Source organism: Emydura macquarii, unplaced genomic scaffold (genome assembly GCF_026122565.2).
Source record: "Emydura macquarii macquarii isolate MOO-44397 ecotype Brisbane River unplaced genomic scaffold, CSIRO-AGI_Emac_v2 contig_3451, whole genome shotgun sequence".
Lineage (NCBI taxonomy): Eukaryota > Metazoa > Chordata > Testudines > Chelidae > Emydura > Emydura macquarii.
In genome coordinates this window covers 4,661,290-4,687,255 of record NW_027133588.1, presented here as the reverse complement: position 1 = coordinate 4,687,255, position 25,966 = coordinate 4,661,290, and the positions used below count along the sequence as shown (strand labels likewise).

At 43.5% G+C, this 25,966-nt stretch overlaps 1 protein-coding gene across 16 annotated transcripts; it reads left to right on the top strand.

The window, feature by feature from the left end:
* Window positions 1-25,966, top strand: TPM1 (tropomyosin 1). Of its 16 annotated transcripts, none has more exons than XM_067534569.1 (10): window positions 26-244; window positions 1,338-1,463; window positions 11,332-11,465; window positions 12,854-12,971; window positions 13,929-13,999; window positions 14,265-14,340; window positions 15,426-15,488; window positions 17,004-17,073; window positions 18,403-18,481; window positions 20,179-20,399. In XM_067534569.1, exons 1-10 carry the CDS (start codon window positions 131-133, stop codon window positions 20,180-20,182), a joined length of 855 nt encoding a protein of 284 aa, XP_067390670.1. In that variant the 5' UTR covers window positions 26-130; the 3' UTR covers window positions 20,183-20,399. The 16 variants fall into 16 exon arrangements, with proteins under 16 accessions (XP_067390679.1, XP_067390672.1, XP_067390680.1 ...); XM_067534568.1 differs by lacking the exon at window positions 14,265-14,340 and adding an exon at window positions 14,836-14,911 and having other exon boundaries at window positions 35-244; XM_067534578.1 differs by lacking the exons at window positions 18,403-18,481; window positions 20,179-20,399 and adding an exon at window positions 23,822-25,054 and having other exon boundaries at window positions 1-244.

Sequence of the window (25,966 nt, the reverse complement as noted above, 5' to 3'; positions counted from 1 at the left end):
TATCTGCAGCCCGGCTCAGCCCAGCCGCACAGAGCCGCCGCCGCCCGTCCCGTCCCGTCCCGTCCCGTGCTCCGCCCGGTCTCTCCTGCCTGTGTGTAGCCGCCCGGCCCGCGCCTAGCCCGCCGCCGCCATGGATGCCATCAAGAAGAAGATGCAGATGCTGAAGCTGGACAAGGAGAACGCGCTGGACAGAGCCGAGCAAGCCGAGGCGGACAAGAAGGCGGCGGAGGACCGGAGCAAGCAGGTCTGCACCCCCCGCGGGCGCTAGCCGGGCTCGCCGGGAGCCCGCGGGCCTTTTTCCAGCTGTTCTCCTCGTGGGCGGGCGACGGGTCGGACTCTGCGGGCTGGAATTGCCCGCCCCGCCCCAGTAACGAGACAGGACCGGCTCGTCACCCCCGGGAACTGCCCCAGCCCCCCGAGGGATGTGGGGCGGGGGCAAGGGGCCCAGAGGGACTTCAAAGGCCCTCTCCCCGCTGTGCTTGTGTCGGGAGGGGGCGGATGTTTTAGAAGCGAGCCGGGAATCAAGTGTAAAAGTCTGCCTGGCTGCACGAAGGGCAGGTTAGGCGGCGGCTCCCAGCTCCCTCTGCCCCGCGGGGCTGAGACGTGCCGGCCCGGGTAGCCCTCTTCGTCTGTCCGCAGCAAAAACCACTGCAGCACCTGAGAGACCAGCACATGTCTGCGGCCCTACGCTTTCCTGGGCTGCAGCCCACTGGGTCAGATCGGTGCCCTTGGTGTGCAGCTGACGAAGTGGGTCGCAGCCCAACAAAGCGTGTGGCTGGCCGCAGAAATGGGAGAGTCTTCCAGGTGCTAGGGGACACTCCTTGCTTTTGTTGTAGGTGAAGTATCTGAAACGAGAAGTGTTCCCTTGCAACTGTCCAGCTGTGTTCCCCCCTTCCTTTCCTCTTTCCAGGCCATGGACTTGGAGCTTTTTTTAAATTGCGTTTACTGGGAGGTTGGGGAAGGGAAGGGGGGAATACCCAGAAAGAAGTGTCTGTGTGCATTGTATTTCCTCTGTGTGCGCCTAGTTTGAGGAGGACATTGTGCAATTGGAAAAGCAAGTGCGAGTGACTGAGGATACCAGAGAGGAAGTGCTGGAGGAGCTGCACAAGGCTGAGGAAAGCCTCTTCTCCGCAGAAGAGAAGGCCACCAAGGTATCGTGCCTCTGCCAAGAGCAAAAGGGAATCTAACTCTTTCTCTCCTTTTCTCTCTCTCTCTCTCTCTGTCCGTCTGTCCTTCTCTGTCCCTCTGCACCCACACTTCTCCTTTGCACGATCACATTGCCTGCTACACCCCGTCCTTCCCCCTCCGTCCCCTACCACTTTCCACCCATCTCGCAGCTGGAGGACGAGTTGGTGGCTCTGCAAAAGAAGTTGAAAGGCACTGAGGATGAGCTGGACAAATATTCCGAGTCCCTGAAAGATGCCCAGGAAAAACTGGAACTGGCTGAGAAAAAGGCTGCAGATGTAAGTTAAGCCCCCCCATAGACACACTTAACACCCTCTCTGCTCACCCACCCAACCCCTACTCCCCTCTGCACAGGAGACAGGCCTGTGCTTCAGCCCGGCTGCGCCCCAGGGACATGCTTGCTGCAGGGGCCGGGCGTTTCCTGGCCAGAGGTGAAAGCCCGCTACCTCCTTGCATGAGGGCATGCACCATCAAAGGCACTGACATGAATTTCTGCTCTCTCAGCACACATGCATTTCATGTGTCCCCACCGCTCTAGACAGAACTTGTAAGTAAGGGACGGGATGTCTGTTTAGATGATTAAAAGGGGGCGGGGGAGAAAGGAAAAAATGGCCATTTCTCCTGTGTCTGAAAAGTATTTGTAGTAATTTAAAGATGTTTTTATTAGTGAGCTGGTTGCAGCTATTGTTTCATAGGCCAAGAAGAGGACTGCTGTTTTTCTCTTAGTACAGGGTCTTTAAGGTATACACAGCATTACAGTTGAGGTTCTTGAGTTGAAGGCCATCTCCTTGATTTTAATGTCTGGAGATACTTGAGATAATTCACCTGTCAAAGAATAAGACAGCCTTCTATGTGAAAATCAGCCTGGAAGATGATACTTGTTAGGTCTGCAGTCAGTAGGACAGAGATCCAGAGAGCAAGCTGATGGTTATATATAGCTCAGTGCTTTATATGGTATAGTACCAGAGTTTGCACCCCACCCAAACCCCATATCCCATCCACCTGTCTGCTCCTTGACCAGCATTAAATAGTTCCATGCATGCAGTACAGAAAAGTTTAGCAGTTCTACAGCTTTATGTCCAGATCCCTCTGGCTGCCACTGTTTAATTCAATTCCCTATGAGTGAATTTCACCTCTGAATTATAGGGTTAGGTGATGCACAACTCTTCCAAACTGATGTCTTTCCCCCATAACTCAGCTTTTCAAATGAATCTTTTAAAATAATAAAATTAGGAAGGAGTTTTAGAGCTGATGATAAAGCAAAGTATTGTAAGTGCAAGGAGAATACTTTGGAAGGTGAAATGTAAAGAGGATCCAATTGTGCGTTGAAAGAAGACAATACTTTTCTGTTTACTTTTTAAAAAATGTTTCAGTCCCAGCATAGAAATCGAGCTGTACAGTCTTGTTTGAGATGGAGTCAGAGTCTTAAAAATGTGTGTGTGTGTGTACCAGAGAGAGATTGTGTATAATGTGGATCAGATGTCTGTCTTTCGCTGTATAAGGCTAAATGGATGAGAGTCTGGGAGGCAGCTCTCCAGCAGGACGTTTATTTAAACTTGTTCAAAGGCGCCGCATATAGATCCAGGGGAGATATTCCTTATAAGGAAAAGTATGCCAACTATTTGGAAATAGCTTGCCTAAAGATGAAGGCTGGAGAGAGTAACGTTACTGGAGTCCCTTCATGAAAAGAGAGAGTCTCCTCTCCCCTCTGCAGCCATGCTGCCATTTCCCTTTACTGAAAAGCACCATTTTGGGAGGAGTGTGGAGAAGAGCAGCTTTATGGGCACTAGCCGCTCAGGCAGAGGTTAGCTAGGGTGCCTGCCTGGCTTGGTTTCTCGTCAAGACAAAAGGCAGAATTTGAAAAGCTGTTCTGGAATAGGCTGTTTCCTTGGGTATGCAGTGGCTCTGATGGGGGGAGCAGATCTGTAGAGTATCTCTGGGGCACAAATCGTTTATTTAGAGTATTCCTCCTTCTACCGCACACAGGTCCAAGCTTCAGGGGAGAGAGATCTGTCCCGGGGAGGGGGGGAGAGGGGCTGACTTCCTTGTGGTGAGTGGGCTCCCCTTAAAGGGTTAGGAAACTCGATCGCTCTTTAAATCAATTCCTCAGAGCCACCAACCCGCCTGGGGTCACCTGGGGGCTCCAGCCCCCGTCCCTTAAATCCCAGCACGTGGCACAGGCCGGGCCGGCCCAGCTTCCCGAGTGACTCAATCCGCTAACCCGGGCCTTGCGCCTAGGGAGTCTCCCTTACTGGGGCGAGGGAGTGGAAGGGGGGGGGGAAGAAAAGGTCCCTAAGCCCAGTCTGCTCCTCGCCCCTCCCTGCCGTCTACCCACGTTGGGTGGTAACTCTTCCTCGCGTCCACCGACCCCGTCTGCTCTGCTCTGGTCGGTCCCGGTCCCCCGCCCGCCCGGGGGAACGGATGCGAACCGCCCCTGCACAGCGGGACGATGGGTCTCACTGTGGGCTGCAGGTGGCGCTGCCGCCCCTCGCAGCCGGCGCCCGGCTGGTTATTCCCCTCCCCTGGCCGCTCCCCGCCTCCCGCCGGAGCGCCCGTGCGTGGATGGAGGCAGGGCCCGGCGATGCGCTGCGCACCAGCGGCCCTGCGGAATTGCTCTGTGCCCGGCCCGGCCCCCGCAGCCCGCACCAGCCGACAGCCAGTTCAGCGTCAGTCAGCGCCGGCCGCCCTACCCGGGCCACATTCCCCCAGCTCCATTGCACGGCTCAGCCTGGGAGCGTGAGAGCTGCAGCTCCGCCTCTCCGTGCAGAGCCCAGCTCCAGCCTGGGCCCCTGCATCCTCCCTCCCCCATTGCACAGCCCAGCCCAGCCGGGGTCCGTGGGTCCCATCCCCCCGTTGCAGAGCCCAGCCGGGGTCCCCCTCTTATCCCCCCACCTAGTCCCATCCCCCCCCATTGCAGAGCCCAGCCGGGGGTTCCCGGCACCGGCCGGTCTAGGATCCCGCGTCCCGCCCCGTTGCCTGGCCTCGGGCGGGGGGGCAGCAGCCCCGAGCGCGGTGCGGCGGGAGGAGGCGGGGGTGGGGGGAACTTCCGGGGCCGAGGCGGGGCCGAGCCGAGCCGCAGCAGCGCAGGGACGAGGGGCGGCGGCGGGCGGGTCGGGGCCGGAGGCAGAGCGGGGCCATGGCCGGGCTGAGCTCGCTGGAGGCGGTGCGGAGGAAGATCCGGAGCCTGCAGCAGCAGGCGGACAGCGCCGAGGAGCAGGCGGGCAGCCTGCAGCGGGCGCTGGACCAGGAGCGGGCTCTCCGAGAGCAGGTACCGGAGCCCGGCTAGGGCTGCCCCTGCCTTCTCCGCGGGGCCATCCGCCCCCCAGCGCTGCTCGCGCGGCTTGCCCCGGTCCCTCTGCCCTGCCCTGCCCTGCCCTGCCCCGCCGGGGGACACACCCAGGGACGGCAGGGAAGAGTCCTGCTGCTGCTCCTCCCGGACCGGGGGCAGGTTTCCTCTCGCTCGCTCCCTGTGCAGGGGCTGGGGTGCGCTGGGGTGTGTGGGGGCCCTAGGGGAAGGGCTGTGCTCAGCAGCAGCGCTCTGGAGAGAGAAATCTCAGAGCTGGGGGGCGAGACTAAGTTATACCTGGAGGCTGCCCTGTGCTTCCCCTTCCCCCACCCTCTCATTCGGCTCTGTGCTGCTTTTCCAGGCGAGGCGAGGGCTCCCTTTGCCTTGACAATAATTTTTACACTGGCCAGCCGCTCTTTGCAGTGGGCCTTGTTCTGCTCAGTGGCCTAATGAGGCTTCATGATCTCACTTCCATTGTGAAACTCAGTGCCAGTGTTTGTGATCACCCTGGTTCCCAGGAGGATAGCCTGTTTTTCAGAGTTGTGATCATTGATGTACAGTGCTCCGATCGGAATAGTTGCACATTTCAGAAGGATTTATTGTTGCCTCCCTTTTTCCAGACCACCTACAGACTTCATTGACAGGTTTCGCTAACAAAATGGTTACTTTAAATGCCATTTCACTGTGTGTTTTTTTTAATCTGACGAATGTAGCATCAGGCTTAATGTTCTCCCCCACAAACACCTCAAGACAAATGTCGTTTTTAGCAAACATGGTCTGGATTTCAGATAAGCACTAGATAATTGTGGCTACTAGTTTAAAAATAAAAGATTCTGAAGATATTTTAGGTAGACTAAGTTGTTTAGCATAAATGTTCATGCTGAGGAACAATGAACAAAATGTTCAAGTTTGGGTACCTACAGTCAGTTCCTAAGTTCATATTTTGGCATCTAAATAAGTGACCTGATTTTCTGAACTGTTGGATACCTACATCTCCCATTGAGGTAAGTGCTCAGTACTTCTGAAAATCAGGTTACTTTTATTTAAGTGAGTGTGAACTGAGGGCTTAATTTTAGGCAGCCAATTTTGAGCAGTTGGCCAGTGTCTCTAAATGCTATACAAATCTGTGTGTCTAAAGTATTTGCCCTGATATCTGAGTGTCTCTCAATCTTTACTGTATTTATCCTCAGAATGCCCCTGTGATGTAGAGAAATGTTGTTATCCCCATTTTACAGATCATAGAATCATAGACTCATAGGAGATTAGGGATGGAAGGAACCTCGAGGTCATCTAGTCCATCCCCCTGCTGAAAGCAGGACCAACCCCAACTAAATCATCCCAGTCAGGCTTTTGTCAAGCCAGGCCTGAAAAACCTCTAAGGATGGAGATTCCACCACCTCCCTAGGTAACCCATTCCAGTGCTTCACCACTCTCCTAGTGAAAAAGTTTTTCCTAATATCCAACCTAGACCTTCCCCTCTGCAATTTGAGGACCATTGCTCCTTGTTCTGTCATCTGCCACCACTGAGAACAGCCTAGCTCCATCCTCCTTGGAACCCCACTTCAGGTAATTGAAGGCTGCTATCAAATCCCTCCTCCTTCTTCTTTTTTGCAGACTAAACAAGCCCAGTTCCCTCAGCCTCTCCTCATAAGTCTTGTGCTCCAGTCCCCTAATCATTTTCATTGCCATCTGCTGGACTCTCCAATTTGTCCACATTCTTCTTGAAGTGAGGGGCCTACAACTGGCCACAATACTCCCAATAGAGGGGAATAATCACTTTTCTCGATCTGCTGGCAGTGCTTCTACTAATGCAGCCCAATATTCCATTAGCTTTCTGGGAACAAGGGCACATTGTTGACTCATATCCAGCTTCTTGTCCACTGTAACCCCCAGGTCCTTTTCTGCAGAACTGCTGCCTAGCTCATCAGTCCCCAGTCTGTAGCAGTGCATGGGATTCTTTCGTTCTAAGTGCAGGATTCTGCACTTGTCCTTGTTGAACCTCATCAGATTTCTTTTAGTCCATCCTCCAATTTGTCTAGGTTATTCTATATTCTCTCTCTACTCTCTGGTGTATCTACCACTCCCCTTAGCTTAGTGTCATCAAAAACTTGCTGAGGGTGCAGTCCACCCCATCCTCCAGATCATTAATGAATATATTGAACAAAATGGCCTCACAACCGACCCCGGGGCAATCCGCTTGATACCAGCTGCCAGCTAGACCTTGAACTGCCCAATGATCTAGCCAGCTTTCTATCCACCTTGTAATCCATTCATCCAACCCATACTTCTGTAACTTGCTGGCAAGAATACTGTGGAAGACTGTATCAAAAGCTTTGCTAAAGTCACCACTTTCCCCGCATCCACAGAGCCAATAATCTCATCATAGAAGTAATCAGGTTGGTCAGGCATGACTTGCCCGTGGTGAATCCATGATGACTATTCCCAATCACCTTCCTTTCTTCCAAGTGCTTCAAAATGGATTCCTTGAGGACCTGCTCTGTGATTTTTCCAGGGACTGAGGTGAGGCTGACTGGTCTGTAGTTCTCCGGCTCCTCCTCCTTCCCTTTTAGAAGATGGGCACTATATCTGCCTTTTTTCCAGTCACGTGGTATCTCCCCCAATCTCCACGAGTTTTCAAAGATAATGGCCAATGGCTCTGCAGTCACATCAGCCAACTCCCTCAGCACCCTTGGATGCATTGCATCCAGCCCATGGACTTGTGCGTGTCCAGCTTTTCTGTATAGTCTAGATGGGGAACTGAGGCACAGAGAGGCTAAGTGACTTGCCCAAGGTCACACAGGAAGTCTGTTGAGGGACAGGGAAGTGAACCTAGACCTGCTAAGGAACAGGGTAGGGCCTTAACCTTCCTTCCTCTCTCTAAAGTGAACAAACTTTTTTTCAGGCTAGCAAATGGTTTAAAGGTCAGTGAATGGCTTCGATATAAAAAGTAGGAAACAAGATACTCCCTACCAAAATATTTGTTCTGCTTAGGTTTTTATATGGAATACATTACAAAAAAAGAAGCAGTATCACTCAGTATGTGTCTAGGGATATAGTTTGTCTAGCGGTTACAGCAAGCGACTACGAGTTCTATTCTTCAATTTGCCACTGACCTTTGGTAATTCTTTTAATATCTCTGTACCTAAACTTTCACTTGTGTAAAAAGTGTATAGTAAAAATATACCTCCCGGGGATGTTTTGTGTCTTCAGTGTTTCTAGAAAAGTAATATAAAAGAACAAAGTTATCAGCATTCATTTATTTCATTATAATAGAAAAACTGGTTGTAGTGTCACTAGTGGCCTTTCCCTATAACCTGGAATTTTGTGTGTTCTAATCAAGGCAGTAAAATGCACATGCGTGCTATCTGATATCCATCAGCAAGTGGAATGTTGCCTGATTGGTTGCAGATGGCCCCAGACAAAACAGTGATGGTTCATTCGAATTTTGTAACAGTACTTCATCTTCTCACAGGTCACTTCACATACTGTTTTCCCAGTTAGAGGCAGATCATGTCATAGTTTTGCTAATTTAATATTCCTATTTTAAGCATCCTTAAACATGGATTGCTCTTCTAAGAACTTGAGAACAATAATAAGATCCCTGGCGTAAAGAACTCCGATTTCCCCATTTGAGATAATAGCTTGCTTACTATGGAATATTTTAAATATATAACTAGTTTTGCTACTAAATTGGTAAGGCCTAATCTTACACTATTGAAAACAGTGGCAGTTTTGTCACTGACTTCAATGGAAGCAGGATCAGATCTATAGGGGCAGTCTTAGCTACTAGATCAAGTGTTGTCATTAGATCTCTGCCACAGGACACTAAGGCTTAGTATGTTAGAAGGAAGTTAGAGGTTTTCTTCCTTTCCTGGAATGTTTTATTTAGATTATGGAAATTCTCCAGAATTTATTTGCATGATATTTTAAGTTCCTTTAAAATGAAGTCAGCATTGATGTGGATAAATGGAGAAAACAGAACTGACGGGCACATCTAAATATGTGGCTCTGCTATATGACATGAGTTTCCACGCTGAAGCTGCATTCTGACTCCATTTTTCTTCCCAGAGAGTGAGCTGCAGCAAGCAATCTAAGGTGTGAACCTGACCCTTTCCATAGTGTAATGCTTGACTTGTATGGCATGTGACCAGATAAATATTTTTTTCTTTTGTGCAAGGTTCAGATATGCAAACAATAAAAAAGGCTAAAGCCCTGGCCAAACAATATAATCGCTTACAACTTTTGAACACTAAACAGGAATGTTATTTTCATGCACCATTGGCTGCCATGTTCTTAAAGAATAAAAAGCGAATGATTCTCCATTCTACTCTCCCCTCCTTCCCCATTTTACACCTTGTTAGTGATCACATTTGATAATACATTTTGCACTCCACCCCAATCTGTTATATGACTAGCTGAAAACAAAATCTTCTTTACCCTGACCAATAATTAACACACAATAGTAAATTATTCATGTCATCTCTCATTGTAAAAGTATGCAGGATAAAGTGAATGCTCTGGCACCAGTGCGAAAGGTTGTGTTTATCTATTAGCCATGGGAGTGCCCCTCAATGTCATAAGTAATTTTTTCCTTTCCTTACCATATAAGTCCTGCTGTGCAGCAGAATAACATGGGCCTTATAAGGCTAGTTGGTAAACCCTTGCTGAGTTACTGTTTGTAGAACAGGAAGTAAGAACTTGAACTTTAACCATCCTGTGTTTTCCAAGTATGTTGTGTGCTCTGATCACATTAAGAACACTTTTAACATAATTATTAACTTGTGACATTGCCTCTTGCCCAGGGTATTCTTAAGACTAACATTTGCACGCCCCTTCCCCCATAAAAAGTTGTACTTTTCAAGAAAAAGTATCCAAGTGCTTTTCATAAAACCACTGGCCTTAAATAAGAGTTCTGAGTCCTGCAGTTTGTGGCTAGGGAAAGAATAAAATTGGGGGTAATACAGACACTTAGGGCCAATAATATAACTATATATCCCTATCTTGTAGTCCTAGTGGCAATTCTCCCATTGATTTCAAATAGATGACAGATTTGTGCCCTTGTTGTTGTGTGTGCATACTTCTCTCTCATTCTAGTGGTGGTTGTGCATCAAAGGGAGATAGATGCTGTCCAGTACGTAAGCGATCCTCGTTTACACTTAGCACAATGGGATCCTCATTCATTACTAGCATTCATGGGCACTACAATAATACAAATGTTGTTGTTGTAGCTGTAAACGAGGGATCCTAAAAACCTTTAATTGGGGAGCAAGGCACTGACTTGCACCTTTGCTGTGAAAGAAATGTGTATTTTCAATTAGATTTGATGGCAGGCCCCGTAATCACATTTTCTTGTTAGAGCAAAGTTAATAAATGTTTTCAGTACATTAAAAGTCGTCATTTGTATTCCTGGAAGTAATTTTCCTTTTAAAATAGTGACCTTTTATTCTAAACACTACTGCCCTTCATATCCTTCGGGGAAAAAACAGAGAGGCTTAATGAGGGAGTTGTATATAAAATGCTGTCACAGTACTTACTCTGTGACTAGAACAAATGTAGCTTGGAAAATGTCAGAAGTGAAAGCTTGTAAAGATAAGAGGCACATAGACTTTGTGTGACTGTTACACAGAAGATTAAGCAAATATCTAATGCAAGTAAAGCAAAGCTGAGGGTAATAGGCAGATAGTATTGTTAAATATGTATCCAAATGTGTTGTGAGAGTTGGTGAGGCCAGGATTCTTGTGGAAAGTAACATAGACTCTTGTTTTTCAGCCTTGTATCCCCTCCCATGAGCAACACCCATTAGTATCCAGTACTCTGTGTTTTCTTTTGGTTTTGTTTTTTTAATGTTCTTTTTACTCACTCTCTGTGAGCTGGATATTTGCGGATACCCTCACCCATGTATTGTCTTCTTGTGTGTTTCCTCTGTACATGGAGCCGCTGACTCCTACCTTTTTTAAACTCAAGGAAATGTTCATACAACTTGTGATGTTAAAATCAGGGCAGGTTCCCACATGCAGACTCAAGATATAGGATTTAAAACCATTTATAACCCCGTGATACGTTGTTCTGGGGTAAAATAGGCAAAACATAACTTTGACATTGTTTAATGGTTAGGTAACGATTCTCATTGCTGTAATTTGAGGATATGTGGAAGCTGAATAATCACCAAAAATAAGCATTACTCAAAGAATGTTATTTAGTATGTGAGAGTTTCTTAGGGCACATTGTACAGGATTTAGGTCCTTCATATAAAGTGATGATCAATCAGTTGTCCTCCTTTATAAGATAACTACACAATTTAATGAAGGAGTAGGAGAGAGTGTGTGTGTGTGCGCGTGCATCTGTTTGTGTATGTGTGTGTGTGTATATGTGTGGGGGGGGGGGAGGGGGGAACCCGTTAGCCTTTTAATCAGTTATACTGGTGTTTTGTTTTACTACATTCTCCCAACTGTCATTCTAATACCATCCAAATCAGTGGTTCCCAACCCATGGCCCACGGACCAAAAGTGGCCCACGGGGTCTTTCAAAGTGGCCCGCAGCTCCCCTCCCCCTGGGTCCATAAGCACTGAGGTCTCTGCTGGAGCCAGAGGGAGGGGAGCACTGATTTCCCATCTCCATGCCTGCAGAAGGGAGCCACTGCCTAGGGACCCAGCTGGAGCGCACAGGGCTACAGGATGCGTACGGTTTCCTTGCTGTAGGAGGAGGGAGGCAGCAGAGACTGGTGGCCCTTCAGGGTTGTAAAAATAGTATCTGTGGCCTTCGAGTCAAAAAGGTTGGGAACCACTGATCTGAATGGTCCTTTACAAGAGAAGACTCTTAGGTTATATTATGGATTCGTTTTCTTCGCTGTTTCTGCTTAGGCTGAGAGCGATGTAGCCTCTCTGAACAGACGTATCCAGCTGGTTGAGGAAGAGTTGGATCGTGCTCAGGAGCGCTTGGCAACAGCTCTGCAGAAACTGGAGGAGGCCGAGAAGGCAGCAGATGAAAGTGAAAGGTGGGTATGGCCTTATTCAGGCTCTCAATTGAGCAGCAAGCTATGTCTGTGACAAGCCAAGTACTGTCAAGATGTGGAGTGGATAGAAATAAATTAAACCACCTCTCTCTATGTTGTGGCTGCATGTAATCTTCTGTGCCTTCATATGTGTTAACTTCAGTCAGTTACAATTTGTCTGGAGGGACATGTTAAACATGCAGGCTTTAGTCCTTGCTTATATGTCAGGTTCTGAGATAACGCTTTACAAATACCCTATGACCATTAGACTTGGTGCTTTGTCTTTTGTTGTGTTGTACTACCTCTTGAGAGATCCAGATGAATCCAACTCCAAAACTCTTGTATCCTTGGCCAGGCGTTCTGTGGTGGTGTTGCACACTCAGTCTTCTGATGGCAGACTGTAGACAGCATCTCTCCTGAGCATCCAACTGAAAAGCGCACCCAGAGACTAGCGAGTCTGTAAAGAGACTGCTGCTCTGCCTGTTCATATGGTTTGTGCATTAATGCAGTTTTGTGCTTTCGTGGGTGAAGGAAGGGGAGAGAAACAGTTGGTCCAGATAGAGATTTGAGGTAGGATTTTCAGAAGTATTTAGATGAGTTAAGAGCCCAAATCCCATAGGACTTAAGTGTCTTTGAAAATCCCACCTGTGGACTTGTACAAATTATATTTAATACTCATAATGGTGCCTTTGATCCAGAAAGGTCACTAAATGTTTTTCAGACTCACTCTACACCATTACTGATGATGCAGCCACCTTTTGAGGTGGGAAGCATTTGACAGACACAGCACACTGCAGAACGTTAGGGAAAGGAACTTTGGCTTGGTGCACTGGGGCAAATCCCGGTTATTGCAAGAATGCTGAGTGTTTTGTTTGTGTGGTTCAGAGAGGACTTTAGGTTCTAAGATCCAGATACAGTAGATCACAAAGAACTCTGTCAGAAAAATGCCCCGCAGGGATTTGAACATGCAGTGCCAGAGAGTAGAGTTGAGAGTTGTCCTTAGTCGCTTTCTTAGGACATCAAAAGTAAGTCCCTTTTGTCATTCACCTTTGGGTGAGAGAGCGCTTTCACTGAATTGAAAAAAAAATGTGGTCAGGTTGCTGATTGCAAACGTCCATGCAATGCTGAGTTGCGCAAGCAGCATAATGAACCACTTTTGTTTAAGTCAGACACCATCAGTTTCTTCTCAATCTCCTAAGTGAAAGTGCACAGGGAACCCGGACTAGACCTGGGAAGTTTTGCCTAACATACTGCAAAATAAAATGACGTCTCTGACGTGTTGCATCCATCTCAGTCTTCTGTCATAGACAGATGCGCTCAAAATGGTGTAGGGGTTGGAGATAAACTGGGAAGCACTAAATCTAGTATTTCCTGTTATGCCTGTCTTTCAGAGGAATGAAGGTCATTGAGAACAGAGCCCAGAAGGATGAAGAAAAAATGGAAATCCAGGAGATCCAGCTTAAAGAGGCCAAGCACATTGCTGAGGAGGCTGACCGCAAGTACGAAGAGGTCAGTTCCTGAGAGCAAATCGAAGAGCTGAGGCCTTATAGGCTTTGGCTACAGCTTTTCTCTTTTGTTTGGCTTACAAGTACACAAGGTCACGAGCATCTCCGTTAATAAGAGAGCGGCGCTGTTCCCACGAAGGACTGATATGAGAAACAGGCTCCTGAGTGCCTCTAGAGGCAGGACCGGGGTTTGTCTGCTGGAGATCTGATCCATACTGAGATTCCACTGCACAGTCTGAGTGGAAATCTGTGCTCTCCTTAGCAGAGAGTAGCCCACTGCAAGAACAGCACTGGATAAAATGGCAGACTCTTGGCTGCCCAGTAGGTAAAAACGGACAATAATAGCACAGACAGGAGTAAACACATCTTGGCCTATTCATCATCCTGGTCTGAGATATCCTGACATTGCATACCATGATGCTGGTGCCCCACCTATGGTTGCTCCAAAATGGCTGAGCGAAGGATCACTGCTGTCTTCAGAGAGGCTGTAAAAAGAAAAACTTAATTTTAAACTGTCATGTTGGTGAATGGGAGTAGGGGACGTGAAAAACCAGGCCAGGCGATGCAGTTGGGCCCATATGAGTAACCAGGGTTTAGTTCAGTCAGGAACCAATTCGTTTTCCTTGAATCAGTGATTGAGAGAGAAGTGCATTGTCCCTGTACTTAGGCGTGGTCTACACTTGCGGCGAAATTCGGCAGCAGTTGACGGGAAGTATGCAAGCTACGTAAAGTAATGCATATCTCCCGTCGACTTCCTAAATTCATGCAGCGTTAATCTTTTTCTGGGCGTGGATTTATTCAGTCAATTTCCAGATCAATTGAGCGGGTCTCCAGTTCCGCTGAGGGAAGACATGCCCTTAGTTATAGTGAGAGACGTTATCATAGCCTTTGGCTGTACTAGCATATAGCGTGCAGTAATGTGTGTGTGTTTGTTTTGGTTGGTTGATGTGCCTTCCTCTAGGTGGCTCGTAAGCTGGTGATCATTGAGAGCGATCTGGAGCGTGCCGAGGAACGTGCTGAGCTCTCAGAAGGGTAAGTGCTGTGTCTTCCCTGGGGAGGTGTGTGAGGTGCTGCAAGACGGTGGCTGTACTTGCATGAGATGTTGGCAGTACACTTCTTTGTGTTCAGCTCAAAGCTATGGTTTGCTCATTTACTGTAACGATTGAGATAAATGTTAAACACCAAAGTAAACATGTAGGTGTGCGTGTGCGTGTGTGTGAGTGTTTTGTCACTGCATGCCCTACCTGCACACTGATTTTGTGAATGGCTTTTGTGCGTTTCATGTGTTCACTAACAGCCAAGTCCGACAGCTGGAAGAACAATTAAGAATAATGGATCAAACCTTGAAAGCATTAATGGCTGCAGAGGATAAGGTACTGATACTAATATACAGTTTTTAGGTTTAACTGCAACGCAAGTCTTTGAGCTTTCATAGCCCGTTAGTTCACTCAGTAATGACGAATGAACCTTCACTGCACTCTTTACTCTCTTTGCATCTTGCTTTGATGGCTTTCTTTGATCTTTTTTTAATTTTATTTATTTATTTAACCTTTACAACTGATCTTTGGCAGCCAAAAAGAAGCTGAACTATCTCACATTTAAAGGGTCTATCAATACTTCCAAGTAAGCCCGATGCTGTAGGTGACTTGTTTGCAATAGGGTTTGTTTTTGTTTGTTAAAGATGATTCTGGCATTGTAATGAATCGCTTTCAATCTGTGATGGATTCAGCTGCTTTTTAGGCTATTCTTTTGCTCTGTAATTCAGTTTTCATTTTTCTCAATCTTTCTCCCCCCTTTTTTTTTCCTGTTTCTTTTGCTTGACTGATCTCCCACCTGCCCCCTTTCCTGCCTCCGTTCCAAAATAATAGCAAATGTGCTGAGCTTGAAGAGGAGTTGAAAACTGTGACCAACAACCTGAAGTCGCTGGAGGCTCAGGCTGAGAAGGTAGGCTAGAGTCTTATAACCCCAGTGGCCTGGATTTTTATACACTGTCTTTAAATGTTTACACTGTGTTTCAGTAGGGCTTTTGGTAAATGGAAATATTTGGACTTGTTACTTGGATACTATCTGGCCACTGTCAGATATCTGACATTAATTCAAATATACAAACAATAATTAAATATACATGACATTAATTATTCCCCAGTTACATAAAACTTTATATGTATAGATATAAAATGCAATTTCTGTGCTAAAGTATTTCATTTTTTCCAACTTGCCCTCCCATCTTAAAATTATAAGACCAAATTCTGCCTTGAGTTACCACTCTGCAACTTAGAGCAAAATTTGGCCCTTGTAATAAATGAGAGCAAGACCATTATGTCTTGAATGATAAACTAAAGTACATCCATAGTAGAGCAAGTATATGGTTATCATTACTTGTGAGATTGTCATATATGTTGTATTTTCATATACAGAATATTTGGTCTGACATCTTCGATGCTCTTTCTAATTACAGTACTCACAGAAGGAAGACAAGTATGAAGAGGAGATCAAGATCCTGACTGACAAACTGAAGGAGGTAAAATTAGAACAATTCTGTATTAATGTATCTTATGATACTGCTCTGATTAATGTACAATAAACTCAGTGTGAAAAATAGCATAATGTTAGGTGCCAGCATTAGAGCTATAAAGCATGAGACAATATCGGAGGATGCTTGTGATTTTACGCCTGCAGTAGAACCTCAAAGATACAAACATCAGAGTTACAGACTGGCCAGTCAGCCAAATCAGGCAGCGGCAGAGGGGGGGGAAGAAAGCAAATACTGTACTTTGCCTGTATTGCATCTTAAAGATAAGCACATCAGGGCTTCCTGTCCCCACTCGCTATGTGAGGGGCAGCTGCTTACAGGTAGGAGGTGAAGACGCTGAGGTTTATGGGCACGGCTGTGAGCCCCTGCTGCCAGCCCGAGCAGGCAGAGCAGAAGCAGCCTGGGTCTGCGCTGCTTTCCTGTAAGCCATGGGTGCTGTTTCACCTCCCCACCCTGCCAGGAGGGGGACGCTGTTTTCACACACCGCAACCCCGCCACCAGGAGGGGTCAAGCTTGCAAGCTCAGTCCCAGCCTGGGAAAGAAGCTGCCGCAGCCCAAGCTGCCGATGATGATGCTGCCGCCTGGAAGCTGCCGGTACTAGGATGGGGGCTGCTGCTGTTACAGCCAGAGCCTGGCCTGGAGCATGAGGAGCTGGAGTCTGAGCTGCTGTCGGCAAGCTGTGCTCCGGGGGAGTTTTAAAGGGCCACAGCCTGCACTACGTGCGCACTGATGCGGTTCAAGCTTTGCCATGGCTGTGCTCCTGGGTCCTGCCAGCCCCTCTAGGAGTGCAAGGGGCAGGGGAGGGGAGGGGTGCTGGCAGCGGGCTGGTGGCCACTCCCTGCCACGTGCTGCTTCTGGAATGCAGCAGGCAGTGCACAGAGCAGGGTGAGCCCTGGGCAGAGACAGCCGAGGGCTGAGGTTCATAGCGCTAAGGGTGCAGGGCAGGCCCACCCAGCTCAGCCCACAGGCAAGAAACAGGAATAGGGCAGGGAGCTGCTTACAAACCAGGCAGTGTTGCCAGATTCCTTAGTGCCAGGTGCCAGCTTTGCAGAGATCTCGCCCAGCCTCAGCCGGAAGACACTGACTGCAGGGGGTATGAGAGTAAAGGGGTAGTACAGTACTCAGAAATAAAGTTGAAAATAAAAGATTTGACAAGATAAGGAAACGGTTTCTGTGCTTGTTTCATTTACGCTACAACTGTGAAAAGCAGCGTTTTTCTTCTTTATGGTAAAGTTTCAAAGTTGTATGTCAATGTTCAATTTTAAACTTTTGAAAGAACAACCATAATGTTTTGTTCAAAATTACAAACATTTCAGAGTTACAAACAAACCCCCGTTCCCCAGGTGTTAGTATCTTTAAGGTTCTGCTGTATTTCCTATTATCTTGTCATTCTACAGAATTTTTTTCCTCACACTCATTGTTGCCTTTGTATTTGTAAATGCCGTGACAGTTTCCTAATATTGTTTGTATGGTTTTTAACTTTGCATGCCTTTTTAACTCCAGGCTGAGACCCGTGCTGAATTTGCTGAGAGGTCAGTAACCAAGCTGGAGAAGAGCATTGACGACTTAGAAGGTATGACCGTGCTTTGTTTTTCACATTTCCTACAGAATACAAGGCTGATATTCACCTGTGAGTTCACCTAGTGCCCAGTCCAACAAATCTTTATTCCATGCAAATAAGTGGGACTACTTACATAACTAAAATGGGCAGGATAGACCCTAAATTAAATGAAGTGTTTTCCAATTCAAATTTATTACTCACTTAATTAAACTTTTTAGCTGGACAGTGTTTTGCTCTTGTCTGTTTCTTGTTCTTTGATATTCTAAGACTTTTTTTGCTTTAAATTCTTCTACTTGGATATTCAGATAAGGAAAATGATCAGTTGGTAAATGATATTAATATCCTAGTTGAATTACTTTAAAATATCAGTAACGAGTTAGTATGTTGTTTGGTATAATTAGGAATATCAAGTTAATTTAATTTATGACTGAGATAAGTGCAGGTCATGGCAACTATTTTGTGGCATAGAACAGTTGCTATTTTTCAGCCAAGTTAATAGATTGTATACACATTCAGGAGTACAGCATATTTAACTCCACAAAGTTTGCTTTTAGGACTCTGATAAATCTATCTGAATTGCAGCAAACTGCCCTTTTACCTAGAGAATAGAATTCAGTAGTGGTTTGTAATGAAAGGTTGAGCTATGTGAGGTTTACCCCTAAAATTGTGTTCACTTTAAGTTTAATATTGTAAGAAGCTTAATTGCTTGATAGAGGAAGCTGACTTGTGCAAGAGGTCTATAAAGGTTACAAAAGAACCAACTGACTGTGAGAATTTATGGTTACTTTCTCAGTAAAAAAAAAAAAAAAAAAAGAGAGAGAGAGAGAGAAAAGAAAATGGAGATGCTTGGGAAGAACTAAAGCTCTGGGAAAGCCTGAGGGTATGGTATCATACAAAACCCAAAAGATCTTTTAAAGGTAGAAGTGAGATACCTGGTTCTCCCTAAGCACCATTTTCAAACCTTTTCCCTCTGCCACTGGCTTGTAGCTCATTACATGTGTCTTGATAACTTGTGTAATGGAAGTTAAATACAGTTTAAATGGAAATTATTTTTTCCTTGCAACACTTTATTTTCTTTAGCTTTATCTATATCTTAGCTTGGCTTGCTGATGATGCAGTAATTTTAATTGACTTTTCACATAAAATTGTTCACCATTTGTATTCCTTCCTAATTTGTGTATTATTTGTTTTGTTCTCTGCCTGCCACGCCACTTCCTTCTGTGCACTGTTCCCGTTTTTTGATGCTGTTTCCGGATGGTGTCTCCCTGCCTCCACCTTCACTTTCCATCACATGATCATTCTCCATTTCCTTTCACCTCTGCCTTCCCTGGTGAATGTTAGATGAGTTATATTCTCAGAAACTGAAGTACAAAGCAATCAGTGAGGAGCTGGACCACGCTCTCAATGATATGACTTCCATGTAAATGTCCTCCATTCCTGTGCCTGTACCTGCTTCTCTACCCTCGTGATTGTTCAGTTGCAGCCTTGCAAAATTATACTTGCTCACTCTTTAGGGGAAGGAATACATTGATTGGGTGTTAAAGCATCATGAGTATTCTCTTCATCATGCTAAAGGGTGGACAAATATTGTGCCTGGCCTGGTAAATGTCATGACAACTTTGCACGGCTAGCTTAGTCAATTCCCTTTTACCCTTTTATTTTGTATCTGTGAACCCTCTTTCCCTTGCATTTATCTGGATCATTTCCCTTTGGTTGTGCTTTTACATTCCCCTTTGAGTTCACTTCTGTTCTAGCATTTCTAGAATGCTTATCATTTTGGAGTTGCCAAAAGATAAGATCCTTGTTACATGCCATACAGAGAGTATTTTCTACATAGAATGTTTTAATTCTATCATAATGATTACCTCTGGCAAAGATAGTAGGTTGAAATTTTCAAAGTAAAATTTTCAATTTTAATGGAAGCTGTGTATCCAAATTTCCTAGACTGCTCTCAAAATTTCAGCTGTCATCACTAAGAACAAATACTTTAATATCATTTTTTAAAATAGAAGTGACAGCTGTTGGGATGTGGGTTGTTTCTGTAGAGTTTGAAAAATAAATCTTTACACATTTGCTGGCGGTGAAAGACAGTAGTTTGAGAGAAAAGGCAGAAATATGGAGTATTGGCTTTTCGTAAAAAGGCTGGAGTTTTTACTTTGAGCAGAAAAAGTGGTAAAATTGCAAGATACATAGGGTATAACCAGCCAATGTTTTGTTTGGTGATACAGTGTTGTTTCAAGCAGACTGAATTTTCTTGCATGCTTTAAAGATATTGAACAGAAGTCAACTATGCTGAAACCTTTACCTTCTTTCTTCCCTCCCCATTCTGATAACTCTTGTGTGCACTAATTTTTTAAAACTGAAATCAGAAAACCTGAACACTTGTGGCTCTGTCTAAAGCACACCTATGTCTAAAGCATACCTACGTATAGATGGTACTTTCAACCTCTACACTTCAATTTCAGAGCTCAACACATTTTTAGTAAGCTTTAGCCTTTGGTTAGAGCCACCAATGTTTTTTGCATGTATTGAAGGTTTTACATTTTTTCTCCCTGCTTTTTTTTAAAAAAAAATCCCTAAATATACAAACTACGATATTTTTTTGTCCTAACTTCCAAGTGTTGGAACTTTTTGGTTGTGGTCTAATATTATCTGTTTTGTATGTTTTGATTCTAAACTCAGAAATATAATTCCACACAGTGATTTATCACACTAACATCTTTATAAACAGTTTGTAAGACTATAAGAGCTTCAAAATCTTCTTACTAATAATTATAGCATAACTTTGAGAGATTTCCAATTTGAAAATAGGCTTAAAATCTGAGGCTTTAAAGATTTTGTAACTATAATTGCCTTTCTGTAATTGACTTTTAATTATAGGTAACTTTTCATAAATGGAGTTTAACAAATGGAAAGATAATCAGGAATTGACTCTCAACTCTAAATTCATTTATCCATATATATATTTAAATGAAGGCATTCCAACAAGAAGTGTGGTGTGATATTTCACTAGTAGTCATCTTGGCGCATGCATCTTGGTATCCTGTGCTATTGCTGCTGTGTTTTGAGTTCTTTCCATTATGCCACTTTTATTTCCCACCTTTTATCTTCATGCAGATAAATTTCTTTGCTTCACCTCTCCAAAGATATCTTCATCAAGCTGGATAAGCCACCTTTTCAAGCTCTTGGATGTTTCACGGGTTCATTGTCCTGTCCTCCAGCTTACCTTGATTCTTTCCTTTTAGCATCCTGTCTCAGGACATTGCTGTCTTCATGCCTTCTATTGTACAGAAACTCTACTTCTTTCAGTGTAAAATAAACATCCCACTGTGTCCATATCCCTTTTGCTATTCCTTTGCCTTTTATTTATTTAAATAATCATTTCAACTATTAATAAAATTAAAAATCTGCTATTTTTTTGCCATTAAGGATTTAGTTTTGATTTTCTTTTCTTTTCTTTGTTCACCACCCCTTCCTCCCTCCAGCCCCCAATCCCAGCAACAATCTTGTCAGAATATCAACAATGCAAAATTGCAAAATGAAAAATACCAGTCTGTGGCATGATAATGCTACTCTTGGCTATCTTAAATTGGTTGCTTTTGTAATGCAGTCCTCATTTTCTCTCAAATTAAAATTCAGATGATATGACTATTTCTTAGACTTAATGAGTTTTTTAGATTCTTATTGTTGGGCCAAAATCTGCAAGGACATGGCTCCCACTGGGGTCACTCGGTCATGGGAACACAGCTGAGAGAACAATTTGGCCCTTAAGTTCTTCACAGTTGTGTTTTTCTAGAGAGTCCAAAATTTCCTACAGCTTGAAGTCTTGATGTGGAAGACTTCCTGCTTTATATAAATGTATTTGTTGTTTAACTTCTAGTAAAAGAACTTTTAAAAGGATAGTGTCAGGTGAAAAATCATTTTTTTCTCAAAATAAGATAATCAAATGTCCTTATCTGTGTTCATTAACAACAACTTAGGTTGTAGAATTTTAAAATTGATTAATCTATCACCATAGATGCTGTTAGTTTACTGTTTACATTTCACTGGGGAGATGAAAATACAAGTTTCACTTTCACCTTTAGTCAGTTTCACAGACTGCCCTAGCACAAAGCTGCAAGTTTGAGACTTCAGGGGAATGTTTTAAATACAAACAAAAAAAAATCTTGTCATTAGGACTTAGAGTGAAACTGTTTTCATGTATAATTAAAATGTTTCCATTGATCTCAGGTTTTATAAAATTTTATCTGGCAAAACCTAAATGGGTTAAGATTGACCTGACAGTGTTCCTTTTAAATACAAAACACTAAATATTGACCTTTTTTGCTCTCCTGCTGAAATGTACAACTAAACCTTAATGCTGCTTCAGGGGGACTTACGTTCATTGTAACTATTTGAACTTCATTTCCTTCACAATGGAAAAAGTCCTTTTTTTCTAATAGCTTTACATTAAAGTGAATATCAATTTAAACTGAATTGACTACTAATTATTTCTTTCATTGGATTTTGTTGCTGAAGTTCTAAAGCTTGAAACATTAATAAGCTCTGGTCAATATATTTGAGGTTGAATTTTGAGGGTAGTCATTTTAAAGTTGTAGAACAGTAACTCTTCAATTTGGCTATGTCTCGTTCCAGTTTAAAAGACACCATCAAGTAACCTCATGTAGAGCTTTTTCATTTATATTTTTGAAACCTGCCTTTGGTTGCAGTTTTCCATGAGGCTTGAAAGTGGTTCCGTCAACCTCCCCCTGCCCCACCTCCCACTGCTTCTTCACATTTGGGAATAACCCCCTCACTTGCCCCGTTTTTTAAATAGAATTGGAAATTACACCCTCCCTTCTTTTAATAACTTCAGCTCATGCCATCTTGTCAGATCAGTACACCTGGATTACTGCTTATTAGAAATGCACTAGAAGCAGCTATAGAGAGAACACAACGGGTTTATTTTTTGTAACTTCAGTAGAGTCTAACCAGATAATTGCTATGATTGTGAAGATTGTCCAGATTATAAACATATTTATTTTAAAATTTGACTGTGGCCTTGCCAGTGATTTTTCTTTCTTTTCTTTCTCTAATTTAAATCCAATAGGTATCAAGTTACCCCAAACATGGCTTTTTCCCTCTTTATGTATACATTTAAGAGTTAGTAAATTAAGCACAAGATCAAAATTTCCAAGTGTGACTAGTTACTTTAGAACTAGTCTCAATTTGGGCACACAGAAACATTGGGAATCCTTGCCTCAGTGATTTATATAACTTTAGTTTTGATTGACACAGGTAAACATTCAGGTTTTCATTCAAATGGTAACACAGTATTGTTTGTATAAGCGCTAAATACATTTTGGCATTCGAAATGGAAGCTTAGCTACATCTAGGTTTGGAAACTGTTTCCAAGTGTGTTTAATATATAACATGGAAGTGGAAAAGAGAAAGTAAAAGAGGGAAATTGAAGCAGTCCAGTAGCAGTGGAAGACCTGTGTTCCAGTATATCCTCTGATCTTATTCTTCTGGTCAGTGGAGTCTGGGTTCTCAGGAGCAATTGGTGATTGCCACTCATTACACAAGTGCATCCTACAAACGAATTCATTGCACGACCTTGCCCACATTGGGTGGTACTGGACAGCTACCTTCTAGAGGAACAGCACTACAGTTGCTGTTATCAGGAAGGGTAAAAGAAGCAAAATGGATGGTTCCCCACAGTTGAATAAGTTGTGGAGTAAGGATGTTCAGAAACCTGTGTAGACCTGTCTCAGAATTCACAGCTAAGCTATCGCGGGGGGGGGGGAACCGAATGCAACTTCATGGACTAGTCCTTTCTAGATTTAGTGTCTAAATGCGGTTACTGTGGATGTTTTGTCCAGTCTTGAAATGAACTCTGTTGGCAGTCCTTTAGTAGTTTGCCATACTCAAGCAACGCATTCATCTGTGAATTTGCATGCTATCATTTCAGCTATAATTTGAAAGGTATCTTTTGTGAAAGCTGTCACAGGGGCACTTGTGATTTTTTTTAAAAAAAATTTAGTTTAAAGGCCTCAAAACCTCCTTATCTCAATAGCTGAGAAATACACGTTCTCTTCCTTAAGTACCATTTCAACAACCAAATGGCGCAATAATGGGAACATACAGTGCAGCATTTAGGGCTTGAGCAAATTCCTGTCAAACTCAATGGTAAAAATCGAATGGGGGGCTCAGTGGAAAAGCACCAGTGATTTCATTGGAGTTGGATTGAACCAAGAAATAGTATGCTGTTGACTAAACTAGTGCATTTCTTCTGCAGTGAAGGCTGATTATACTATTGCTTTTAGTTTGCTAATATTGAGTATGATTCTGCCACCTCTTCTGCATTTGCTAGGAGTCATGGCATTCATAAAACAAGTAAACCCTATGTACATTGCTCGTGTGTGTGAATTCAAGCTAGGAAGTTTATAATGTGTTTCATGTGGCGTCATTGGGAATACCATAGCAGTTCTCCCATTTTTCTTTCTGTTTTCCTGACTCACAAGCCTACTCCAGAAAGGGGGTCTTAGAGAAGTCCTTTATAGGTTGTAAGCTGTTTCTTGAGCTTTGGAGTAGGTATTTAGTCATCAGAGAACTAGAAATGTAAAGGGATTCCTAAGGTAAAGAATTTCTCTCAATGTGTAACTAGTTACTGTCCGTGGTGTGACTAGTTTCTTTATTAACTCTTGCTCACCTGTTTCTCTGTCTAATCTTTGTTCATTCTGCCTCTCTTTTTCTTCTAACCTGCTTGCTGACTGTACAGACCAACTCTACCAGCAACTTGAGCAAAACAGTCGCCTAACTAATGAACTAAAGCTGGCACTGAATGAGGATTAAACTTTAGCGTGAATAAACTTAGTTGTGTCTAAACAATCTTACTCTGCAGTTCCTCAAGAATGAATGAGCAAGGTAGAAATATGCAAGAAACCTGTAAATTGATTTCCAAGATATTATAACTGCTGTAAATTAATGGATGAAATTCTCAATTCACTCTTGGGGAAAAAAGTGCAAGTGGAAGAAGCAACCCTTCTGACAAAGCTCCATAATATCTTGGAGCAGCCACAAATTCTTTGTATGCCACTGTCATATCAGTTTCTTTCCACTTCAGTACCAGTTACAGTAGTTAGCTAATGATATTTTAAAAACCCCCTTTGTAGAGAGAGCATATTCCTTTTTAGCTGATGTCACTGGTAACTAGGGGAAGAAAAACGTTAGCTAAGAATCAGCTTTCAAAACCAAAATAAATATATTCCCAGCTGTTTTGTATCTGGAAATTTAATGCACTGTTTTGAGTTACAATAAAATTGGCTAGTATTTGAATAAAAGCAGCCCCAAAATAGGAACTCCTGGTGGAAATACCTGGTCAGTTTAGAGGTATACTTGCATCAGAATAAAGTCACTTTTATTGGATTCTGGTAGCATATGGCTCCAGAACATTGTGCTCACATACTGTATCACGTAAGAGTGTTAAATGACTGTTCTATAAAAAAGTGTGCATGCAACATAAAACTACTAACTGCCAATGAAACTGTTATTTTATTTAGCAGCTGATATAATTTCAGTTTTTGGTTCTTTTGTTCTCATTTCTCTGCAAGTTCTGAATTATAATGCAACTTCAAAGTGTGGAACTGCATAGAATACAGATTAACAAATTCTGTCATTTATTGTTGCCCTATTCATTCAAAAAATGTTTAAACCTCCCCATTCCCACAGCACATGGTTTCTAGACCTTACAAAATCTCTCCTCTTTTCGGGCAAATGTGTTGTTTTTAACAAATACAGCTGCAGAACAGTTCAAAACTTGCATCACTTGCGATTCATTTTGTTAGTTTGGACCATTCCCTAGTTGTCTTGGCTGGGAACATTGGTATTTATGAGCATGCACATTTCTTATCATAATAAATCCCTCCATTATAAAGGATGATTGCATGCCTTCATGTATAGAAAATCGATGTGTCCGAAGAGCTGCTATTCACATTTTGATTTTCTAATCCCATAACAGAGAAAGTGGCGCATGCCAAAGAAGAAAACCTTAGTATGCATCAGATGCTGGATCAAACTTTACTGGAGTTAAACAACATGTGAAAACCTCCTTAGCTGTGACCACATATATATTTCTTTGTTTTTACACCTGCTTGCCATGAAACCCCTTAAACGTGTTTTTATTTTAGTTTCACCACAGTCACAGGAACATCCGCTAAATGCCGGGCAGGGGTCAGGGAAACACCAAAATGGGCAAGCCATATGCAGGTTGAACTATTCTATTACGGTTTCAATGTGCCATTTCCCAATATAATGTTGCCTACACTTTGTAGAGAGTTCAGCAACATCAGTATGCTTAGTCTGTCCAGGAATCCTTGCTGTAGCAGAAAGAATCCCACCTCTAGTGCCAGCTGTATATTTAACAAGACAGTTAATGCTGGAGAGACAAATCAGGTGTGGACTGGTGCTACTTTGAACAAAAGGTACTGCTGTGATCTTTTGTTTGATAATTGTACAATTCAGAAGTTTGTCCAGCACGGTAATTTATTTGATCTGAGTTTTATTGAGCTGTGCTAATTCAATAAAACCAAGGATTTGTAAGCCACATACAATATTTAAGACTTTGGTTTTTAACTTGTATACTAGCAGCTCATTACAAATGTGTAGGTCAGCATTTCAACTTGAGTATCCATTCCATTGTATTTTTCATGTTGAAATGAAAGATTCAGTAAATTGAGGAGAAAGTATAAATTTGGTAGATTGTTTTAAAATGTATTTTATTTGTGTGGAGTTGGGGGGAATTTATAAATTGGTATTTGCCTCACTTTATTTTACACACCTGTTGAGCAGTTTTAAAAGTATGCCTGTACGTAAACGTTGTATAATGATATGGAATAAAACGCACATTTTAGGACATTTTTTAAAA

Bases quoted from the DNA above. Each gene is read 5' to 3' on its own strand.
- TPM1 (XM_067534579.1), top strand. From the start codon at position 131: ATGGATGCCATCAAGAAGAAGATGCAGATGCTGAAGCTGGACAAGGAG. The intron at 14,000-14,264 runs GTAAGTGCTGTG...GTTCACTAACAG, and splicing joins CGTGCTGAGCTCTCAGAAGG to CCAAGTCCGACAGCTGGAAG. The intron at 15,489-17,003 runs GTAAAATTAGAA...TTTTAACTCCAG, and splicing joins TGACTGACAAACTGAAGGAG to GCTGAGACCCGTGCTGAATT.